The sequence below is a fragment of the Tupaia chinensis genome, unplaced genomic scaffold, assembly GCF_000334495.1.
Source record: "Tupaia chinensis unplaced genomic scaffold, TupChi_1.0 Scaffold000047_1, whole genome shotgun sequence".
Lineage (NCBI taxonomy): Eukaryota > Metazoa > Chordata > Mammalia > Scandentia > Tupaiidae > Tupaia > Tupaia belangeri.
This window is the reverse complement of record NW_006159505.1, coordinates 3,123,238-3,133,752: the sequence shown is the minus strand read 5'-3', so window position 1 is coordinate 3,133,752 and position 10,515 is coordinate 3,123,238. Positions and strand designations below refer to the sequence as shown.

General features: G+C 42.2%; 1 protein-coding gene and 1 pseudogene across 1 annotated transcript in view; one reads left to right on the top strand and one right to left on the bottom strand.

Annotated features, from left to right (window-relative positions):
- Positions 1-930: 930 nt before the first annotated feature.
- Positions 931-10,515, bottom strand: part of MRPL48 (mitochondrial ribosomal protein L48) — a 70,918-nt gene continuing 61,333 nt past the window's right edge. The window contains exons 6-8 of the mRNA XM_006140973.3: positions 10,279-10,381; positions 3,979-4,068; positions 931-1,248 (exon numbers count right to left, since the gene is read on the bottom strand). Coding sequence (XP_006141035.1) covers positions 1,174-1,248; positions 3,979-4,068; positions 10,279-10,381 — 268 coding nt within the window. The 3' untranslated portion in view covers positions 931-1,173. The remainder of the gene's footprint in view (positions 1,249-3,978; positions 4,069-10,278; positions 10,382-10,515) is intronic.
- On the top strand, positions 4,724-5,556 carry LOC106735614 (chromobox protein homolog 3-like; annotated as a pseudogene).

Here is a 10,515-nt window from a genome sequence, read left to right as displayed (position 1 = left end):
AATGGAGGAGAAGGGATTGCGGCATGACCATCCCCCCTGGGGGGTGATTTCTTTCTATCTCTATGTCTCTGTCTGTCTGGCGAGCGCACGCACCCTATAGCGAAAACCTCTCCAAAAAAAAAAAAAACACAAAAGTTAATTTTGTGGTATGTGAATTTCACTTCAATAAATTATTTAAAAAACAATCGACCAAATAGGCAATGGATAGGATTTGGCTGACGGATAATAGTTTGCTGATCCTTGACCAAAATCAACATTCGATTTTTTGCTTAAAGTCATTCCAGGCACACTTAATTAGTAATTATATAGCCTCTACCTGAACACTTAAAGAGTCGCTCACTATGCTCCAAAACAACTTATGACACTGATGAACAGACCCCAATTTTATCTGGAGAGTTTTTTCATGTACAAAACCTAATCTCCCTATTATTTCCACCTATAGTTTACTTAGGCTTCACTGCAGGACTGCATGCCAGACTGTTTTACAGGGGGAGTTCACTCTGATTGGACGAACACCAACAGTGGAACGTATTTCTGTGCTACAGCAGCAGGTAAAGAGAAAACAAATGCCTTAATTATTGATACTCCACAGGATAAGCTGACACGTGTGTGCTCTCTCTGTCTCCCACTCACACACACACACACAATCAGCAGCAGCAGATTTTTTTTTTTCTTTTTGGAGAGGTTTTTGCTATGCGATGTGTGTGCTCGCCAGAAAGAGAGAAACAGAGAGACAGAAAGAGAGAAACAGAGAGACAGAAAGAGAGAAATCACCTCCCAGGGGGGATGGCCATGCTGCAATCCCTTCTCCTCCATTCTCCTCTCAGGATCTTGGGCACGCGTGCATGCACATGTACCCGACATGAGTTTAAGCCACTGGGTCAGGACTCAAACTGCTGTAGACTACATGGGAGTCCAGTGACATAGCTATTACATCAACTGCTGGTCCCTCAGCACAGATTTTATTAGATGGAAGATAACAAGGGTTAGCTCAAAGGTAAGTGGGTGACAACTGGCAAGCACACTTGTGCCAGAGAAGGGGAGGCGCTGCTGGCTGTGGGAACAGGTACTTGTGAAGCTAAGGGTCAGAGTCTCCTGCTTAACTCTGATCACCCAGGAATCTTCTCACTGGTGTTCAGTATCACAGTGTGGGCATGAAAGAGTCTGCAAGAGCTAGTTCAACTTGGCTAATAGTTCTTCCAGTTCTGGCCGAGCTTTGAACCTTCCCTTGAAGTCTTCTTCAGTGTGCTAGAGAGAAGAAAAATAAGTGGAAATTACTACAGAGTTTTAGTTATGCACAGCATCCAAAAAGGATCCATCAATTAGCTCTGTAGAAAATTATTCAGATTAACAAATTTTTATTGAGTATCTACTATGTGCCAGACTTGTATCAGGTACCAAGGATTCAAAGTTAACCAGACTTATTCCTTGCTTTCAAGGAACTTACAGTCTAGTGAGAAAAAAAGACATTTAAAGAAATAATGTCAAAACAATATGACTATCATAATAGTGCCATTTACAAAACAGAGAGAGGGGACCAGCAGATGACGTAATGGTTATGTCACTGGATTCCCATGTAGTGGACCGTGGTTTGAATCCTGGACCCGGCAACCTAAAATTCACACTGGTTACATGTGCATGTGTGCACAAAATCCTGGAGGAAAATGGAGGAGACGCGATTGAAGCGATTGCAGTGTGTCCATCCCCTCAGGAGGTGATTTCTTGCTTTCTCTCTCTCTGCTCCTCTCTGTCTCTCTGGTGAGTGCATGTGCCCTATAAAAAAAAAAAAAAAAAAAGACAACTCTTAAAAAAAAAAACAACAGAGAATGTCAGAATCGTTCATTTACCATAGGAAATTACACTAGTAATTAGACAGTTAAACTAGTAACTGGTAGGGATTGGAATATTGTAAATTAGTGTGATCAGTACATTCTCCCATTGTACAGTGATCTATGTGAAACCCAAAAAACAATCAAAAGGATCTTAACAAATGAGGACGCAGAACAAGAGTATCTGGGTAAAGAACATGTCACCATGGGGCCGACAGGTGGCGTGGTAGTTAAGCACATTGGACTCCCACATGGTCAACCATGGTTCAAGTCCCAGACCTGGCAGCTTGCTTTCTCACTTTCCCTCTCTCTTTCTCTCGCTCTGTCCTTCTCTGGTCAAATCAAAATAAATAAATAAATAAAGTTAAATAAAATAATTATTTAAAAAAAAAAGAAAGAAAATGTCACCAGCCTAAGATGACCTGGATCTTGTCAAAAGAAGGATTATCTTTTTGGTTTTTTTTTTTTGAGAAGTTTTTGCTACAGGGCGTGTGCGCTCACCAGAAAGACAGAGAGAGACAGAAAATGAGAAATGACCCCCCATGGGGGATGGCCACGCCGCAATCCCTTCTCCTTTCTCCTCTCGGGATCTTGGGCACGCACACTCATGTACCCGGCATGAGTTTAAGCCACCAGGTCCAGGACTTGAACCATAGTCGACTACATGGGAGTCCAGTGACATAGCTATTACTCTAACTGCTGGTCCCAAGAAGGATTATCTTGGCAATTAGACCTGAGTATTGAGAACAAGGATGAAGAGGGTAGTAGTGGTAGAGGGGGAAGTGTATCAAAAGTTCATGGAAAATGGAATTCAGGAGTTGGCTCAATGGACCAATGGTAATGTACCGTTCAAGAAAAGCTGGGTCCCATGTGGTGACTACAGTTCAAATCTCCAGCCAGGTCCAGCTGAAACATGCTCCGCACGTGTGTGAATATCCAAGAATGAAAGGAGATCATGGTGTGACCATACTTTGTGGAAGGTGCATCTCTTTGTTTCTCTCTCTCTTTCTCTCTCTTTTTAATAATTATTCATTTATTGCCATTCTTTTTCAATTTTGAACAAAGAGAGAGAGAGACAGCAAGCCATTAGGTCCAGTATTAGAACCGTGGTCGGTCATGTGGAAGAGTGCAGCGCCTTTAACTACCATGCCACCTGCTGGCCCCCTTTCTCTCTCTTATTCTGTCTTGTGCATCTTATTCTGTCTTGTGCACATGTATGCCCTCTATCATAAATAAAGGGGAAAATTTTTTTAAAGGAATTAAAATATGTTTTTATTTGCTGCAAAAAATGGTTTAAGTCCATGTATAGTTTTTTTTTTTTTTTAATGATAAGCATTTTTAAATGAACTTTTTGAAGACCCCCCCCCCCTTGTATTTAGGGAAGATTCATAATGTTTTGTTAGTTTTCTATGCCTGACCAAATATACTTCTGACTGGCTATTTTTAATCACCAGAGGGCATTGTGTGCTTATGAGAGACAAACAGAGAGAGAAAGGGAGAAAGAACCCTCTAATGGGAAATGGTCACACCACAATCCCTTTTTCTCTATCCTGTCGGGATCTGGGGCACACATTCACACATGCCTTGTGTGTTTTTCAAGCCAATGGGCCTGGGATTCAAACCTCATTTGATTATGTGGGATCCAGCTCCTTTAAACACTAGGCTTTGAGGCTGGCCCCTGACTGGCAGTCTTTACTGAAAATATTCAGTCGGGCTACCGTCAAGATGGGGAGTTCCGGGAAACTTCTGTCTGAAGTACACTTTTCTGTTTACTGGGTTATCAGAAAGTCATGACTTTTCCAACAACCCAATGTGTTCTGAATGATTACACTGTCCTTAATCTTAAGCCATGTCCTTACTGGTACACACTGCCTGGAAGGAGAGAATGTGGGGTGCCATGGGCTCACTCCTAACACCGCAGTATGCTGAGATGGAGGTCAGTACCTGTGGTCCAAGTGGCATCATTGCTGATGCTTCAGAAGAGCCGATTAACTATCACGATCCCGCCTAACTGCATTGCTTTCCTGATTACTTTCTGGACTAAACTTTCCACATTTCTCTTTGTTCCTAAAGCCAGCTAATCCAGATGTTATCCTTATTTTGAGCACAGGTAGGCTAGGAGGGAGCCTCTTCACAAACCAGCACTTACCTCTCTTACTGACAATCTGACTCCTTCAGGAAGATTGCTTTGGATTACTTCCAAGAAAATCTCTGCAAATGTAGCACTCAAACCGCTGATCTGCAAAATGAAAGAAGACACTCCTAAGGGAGGGTACTAAAAGCCAGATGATTGGACAGACATGGCTTGGGCTCAAATGCTAGATCCTACAGAGCTGGAGAACCCCAAGGTAAAGGATTAACACCCAGCATGGCTTCTATTGGTGTCTCTGCCAAGGTGTGTGCTTGCTAAGATGGTCAGTGTCAATATCTACTCCTGTAGGGAATGGACTTCATAACTGGAGAAGTCCAGTCTGACTTTGTGATTCAGCTCGGGTTTATCCTCCTAGACTGACTGCTGTGGGACCCTGTGCTGGATTTCTAGTACACAGAGGGCTGCAAGGACCAAAAAGATAAATACCAACCCAACTCAATCAGAGAAGGTCAAAGAAACCTTGCAGAAGAGGTAACATCTGGTGAAGTCTTGAAAAAAATGGAAGTAAACTGGGAGAAGGGTTTGAAGGGTTTTTAAAGCAAAAGAAACAGCATTCAGTAAAATGTGGAGGCTAACACTCTTAGGGAGTTAAAGCTGGCTCCAGGTATGGCTGCAGTGAATGGCTATGAAGAAGAAAATCAGGGGATCCGGCTGGAGCTTGAAGTGTGCAGGGCCAGAGATGCCGCAGACCCGCGACCCGGAGCAGCTCAGAGCAGTGCATTCTTCAAGTCTGCAATAAAAGATGGCCTCCAATAAAACTACGTTGCAAAAAATGTGAAAGAAACAGAATGGAAAGAGTCAAAAAGTTGAAGAGGCAGAGCCTGAAGAAATTGTGGTGGAAAAAGTACTGGACCGACGCTTAGTGAATGAGAAGGTGGAATATTTCCTAAAGTGGAAGGGATTTACAGATGCTGACAATACTTGGGAACCAGAAGAAAATTTAGATTGTCCAGAGTTAATTGAAGCATTTCTTTTTTTTTTTCTTTTTTTTGGAGAGGTTTTTGCTATAGGGCGCGTGCGCTCTCCACACAGAGAGAGACAGAGAGACAGAAAGTGAGAAATTACCCCCCCGGGGGGGATGGCCACGCCGGAATTCCTTCTCCTCCATTCTCCTCTTGGGATCTTGGGCACGCACGCACACACACGTGGCATGAGTTTAAGCCACCAGGTCCAGGACTCAAACTGCGGTCGACTACGTGGGAGTCCAGCGACATAGCCATTACGCTAACTGCTGGTCCCACTGAAGCATTTCTTAATTCTCAAAAAGCTGGTAAAGAGAAAGAAGGTACAAAGAGAAAATCTTTATCTGACAGTGAATCTGATGATAGCAAATCAAAGAAGAAGAGAGATGCTGCTGATAAACCAAGAGGCTTTGCCAGAGGTCTTGATCCTGCATGAATAATTGGTGCCACAGACAGCAGTGGAGAGTTGATGTTTCTCATGAAACGGAAAGAGTCAGATGAGGCAGACTTGGTCCTGGCAAAAGAAGCAAATATGAAGTGTCCTCAAATTGTAATTGCTTTTTATGAAGAGAGACTAACTTGGCATTCTTGTCCAGAAGATGAAGCTCAATAATCGTTTGCATTGTTTGTGTGTGTGTGTGTGTGTATATCTATATCTATATACACATGTAAAATCTGGGTCTTGGATTTTGATTTACTAGTGTTGGAGAAATAACTGCATTCTAATGGAAAAATCAAGTTTGATATGTTTGTTTTGAAAGTAGTATTGGGGAGTTGGGGAAGAGGGTTGCATCCCAATGGCACTGGTTACTTTGAACAAATAAAAGCTTTCTGTAGTTGCTTCCTTATTGAACAAAAACATTTCATACCATGGTATTTTATCCTCTGCATTAGAGAACAGGTTTTCTAAATGTTGGGGAAATGTTTCATTGTCATGAACTTGTGTTTAACTCACATGCCTCAGTACCAGTCTGGGATTTTTGTTTTCTGTCTTTGTGTGTGTGTATACATAAGATAATACGTAAATTGCTTTCTGTTTTTGAAACCTGCACCAAAACCAAAACTGTGTATAAGCTCATATGTCTGAGATACTGTCATGCTGAGCAACCTCAAAATAAGAAATAAGTTCCTCCAAATTAAATGGAAAGTTTTCCTGAAGCCATAACCTTTCATATCAAATAATGATTCTGTAATTGGATGATCTAAATTGGATTACTTAAAAGCAACCATATCAGCATTTTTATCTATCTATAGTCATGTAAATTCAATAGTTTATTTGCAGAATTCCTGAAAGGAGAAATTGTACCTTTACCAGCAAGCTCTCCTCCCAGATGACAAAAAAACAGACAAATCCCAGTGTTTAGCTAAGAAAGACTTAAAGTTAAGTGGGCATTTTAATCCTCTAGTAAACTTTTCCTTTACAGAAAGTTGAAATCCTTATGCTCTATTGACTAAAAGGTTATTACTCATGAAATGTCTAAGATTTGGCTCATGGAAACTTAATCAGACGGTTAAAGATGTTAGCAGTTTAGGACTTGCTGGCATAAATGAGTGAACAAATTTGTGATCTAAACTATTGTGCATGTTTCTCTTCTTAACCCCAATTCATTCCCCTTTTTTGGAGAGGTTTCTGCCATAGGGCGCGTGCGCTCGCCAGACAGAAAGCAAGAAATCACCCCACCCCGGGTGGGGGGGTGGCCACACCGCAATCCCTTCTTCTCCATTCTCCTCTTGGGATCTTGGGCATGCACGCACACGTGCCCGGCATGAGTTTTAAGCCACCGAGTCTGGGATTCAAACCGCGGTCGACTACAGGGGAGTCCAGCGACATAGCCATTACGCTAACTGCTGGTCTCAACCCCAATTCATTCCTTACGTGTAGGCCTCAACCTTTCTAGTATTTGGGTTACTGATTCAGCAGAAGCAAGGAAAACCAATAATTCTGTAGTAATCAGAATGTTACCCAACTGTATATTGTTCACTTTATTGTAAATACTGGTGAACAGTGGTCAATAAATAGTTTTATATTCCTTTAAAATAAAAGAAGAAAATCAGGAGGAGATCATGACGGCTCCTGAGTGCTAATCTAAAGAGCTCAAATTTTAACCTATGCACCTCAGCAGCAAGTCAGATCTGTCCTAAGGTGTATTGCAAATAAGCTATTCCTGGTGATATTTAAAGAACCAGAGATTGTTAAGTACTTCCGTTACTTTTAAAAACCCTATATTTAGATTTAAGGTGTTTCTTCCTTAGCATTCCTCTGTGACCTTGCTGATATGATTTTGAGTGGATCTGAAAGGAGTGGTGCTCACACAATGTAGTCTTGCCAATAAAAGAGAATGAAGTGCCGATTCACGCTACATGGATGAACCTTGAAAACATGCTAATGAAAGAAGTCAGACACAAAAAGCCATATGTTATATAATTCCATTTAAATGGAATGCCCAGAAGAGGTAAATTCACAGAGAGCAGACTACTGGTTGCAAGAGGCTGGGGTAGAGGTCAAGAAAGAGGAGTGACTGTTAATGAGTATGAAGCTTCATTTTTGGGCGATGAAATGTTCTATTACTGATTGTGGTGATGGTTGCATAACTCTTTCAATATACCAAAAACCATTTAATGGTATATTTTTAAAGGGGCAAATTGTATGATATATCCACTGTATCTTTTTTTTTTTAGTCACCATGACTTTTTTAAAACTCTGTTTTGGTTTTTTTAAGAATTATTTTATTTTATTTTACTGATTTATTCTTCTTTTTCAATTTGACCAGAGAGAGAGAGAGAAATTGAGAAATCACCCCTCTGAGGAGATTGGCCATACCACAACCAGTCTCCTCCAGTCTCCTCTTAAGATTTTGAGCATGCATACCCTGGTGTGATTTTCTTTTCTTTCTTTTTTTGAGAGTTTTTGCTATATTGCTATAGGGCATGTACACTGGCCAGAAAGACAGAGAGAGACAGAGTCAGAAAGTGAGAAATCAACGCCCAGGGGGGATAGCCAAGCTGCAATCCCTTCTCCTCCATTTTCCTCTCAGGATCTTGGGAACACATGCACAAGTGCCCGGCGTGAGTTTAAGCCACCAGGTCTGGGACTCAAACCACAGTTGACTACATGGGAGTCCAGTGACATAGCCATTAAGTCAACTGCTAGTCCAGCCTGGTGTGATTTTCAAGCTGCCAGATCTGGGACTCAAAACACAAAGCTGGCTATGTAGAATCCAGTGTCTTAACTTCTATGCCACCTACTGACCTGAGCTATGAATTTCTTTTTAAAACATTTATTTATTTACAAAAAAAAAACATTTATTTATTTACTTATTTATCTATTTATTTGTTGTGATTTTTAAGCTGTTGGGTCCAAGACTCTAACTGTGGTCAGCCAAGTGGGAATCTAGCACCTTAACCACCACCCCAGCTGCTGGCCCTGAGCTATGAATTTTTAATAACTCTGGGTACTGTCTTGATGGTGTGATTGTCACCTATCTGTCCCTGTAAGAAAAAAATAGAAAACAATGGGACCAGCAGATGGAGTAATGGTTATGTCGCTGGGCTCCATGTAGTTGACTGCAGTTTGAATCCCAGACCCAGTGGCTTAAAACTCATGCTGGGCACGTGTGCATGCATGCCCAAAATCCCAAGAGGAGAATGGAGAAGAAGGGATTGCAGTGTGGACATCCCCCCTGGGGGATCATTTCTCACTTTCTGTCTCTCTGTCTTTCTCTGTCTCTCTGGCGAGTGCATGCACCCTATAGCAAAATTTTCTCTCTTAAGAAAGAAAAAAAAATAGGGGCTGGCAAGTGGCATGGTGGTTAAGGGCGTTGTACTCCCACATGGCTGACCACGGTTCAAGTCCTTGAACTTGCTTTCTCACTTTCTCTCTCTCTCTCTCTCTCTCACTCTGTCCCTCTCTGGTCAAATTTTAAAAGAAATGAATAAATAAAGTTAAATAAAATCATTCTTAAAAAAAAAAAAAAGAAAAAGAACAATTGCTAGAACTAAATAGAAACCACTGGCCCACCTACTGTGGCACAGTCGTAACTCAAAAGCCCTGAAAGACTGGAAGCCATATGACTGACCACAGGTTTAGATTCCCAGGCTGAAAACATGGTGGGCACATGCATAAGCACCCAGGATCCTGAGGTGCCAGGAGGCTGGGATAAGAGGATTGTGGTGTGGTAAGACCCTGTCAAGGATGCTTCTTGCTCTTTCTCCCATGCACTTGCTCCATTGCACTTATAAAAATCCACTAAAGAGTTTTAAACAGGAAAATAGCATGATTACATTGTTATGGAGGTAAAGTGAAACAGAGATCTGAAAAGTTTTTAGAAGATAGCAGCTATAGAATTTGATGAATGAATGGTATCAAGAGGAAAGAAGGACCAAACATTGGACTCAAAGGTGAGAGGAAAAGAAAAAGGAGAATCAGGGGCCCACCAGATGGCATAATGGCTACATCTCTGGACTCTCATGTAGTCGACTGTGATTCAAGTCCTGGACCCAGTGGCTTAAATTCATGCTGGGCTTGTGTGCGTGTGTGCCCAAGATTCTGAGAAGAGAATAGAGAAGCAGGGATTGCAGTGTGGCCATCCCCCTGGGGGAGTGATTTCTCACTTTCTGTCTGTCTCTCTCTGTCTTTCTGGCAAGCGCACACGCCCTATAGCAAAAAACCTCTCCAAAAATAAATAATGAAAATCAAAATAAAAAGGAAAATCAGTCCCTCTACAATTAGTTTTGCTACACTTAGTATAAAAACAACACCTGTGGGGAAGTCTAGTACACAACTACCAGGTTTGGAACTCAGCCAATAGATTAGGAGTGTGTGTGTGTGTGAGACCAGTATATAATGACAGTCACTGAGGCCAGGGGAATTAATAAGATTGCATAGGGGCAACATATTATGAAGAAGAAATAGAGGGATCAAGAACGGGACCCCAGACGGGAGCCAGCAGTTAGTGTAATGGCTATGTTGCTGGATTCTCACGTAGTCGACCGCGGTTTGCGTCCTGGTCCCGGCTTAGAACTCACGCCGGGAGCGTGTGTGTGCGTGCCCAAGATCCCAAGAGGAGAATGGAGGAGAAGGGATTGTGACGTGACCATCCCCCCTGGGGGGTGATTTCTCGCTTTCTGTCTCTATGTCTCTCTCTGTCTGGCGAGCACATGCACCCTATAGCAAAAACCACTAAAAAAAAAAAAAAAAAAAGAACGGGACCCCAGAGGACACCACCATTCAAGCACAGGCACACGGAAAAAAAGAGCCTAACAGGATTAAAACAAAACAAAACAAAGACAAGAACCAAAAGAGGTCAATACATTTTGGTTCTCCGAGAGTGCCTACCTGCACCACTCGCTCATGGGTGGTAAGGACGGAGTCCAGGAACATTTTGCTGCCTTGGTCCTGCAGTCGCATCACCTCCATGGTTTTGGTAGGCATGGCGTAACTGTGGAAGGAAGAGTAGCTATGAGGGACTCTTGAACCAGCAGCACCACTTCAGTCAGTGCAGTCCATGAATAGAGACCCCACTGCATACAGTAGCTGATGCTTATCTGCAGCCAGGAGGAGCAAAGTAACCAG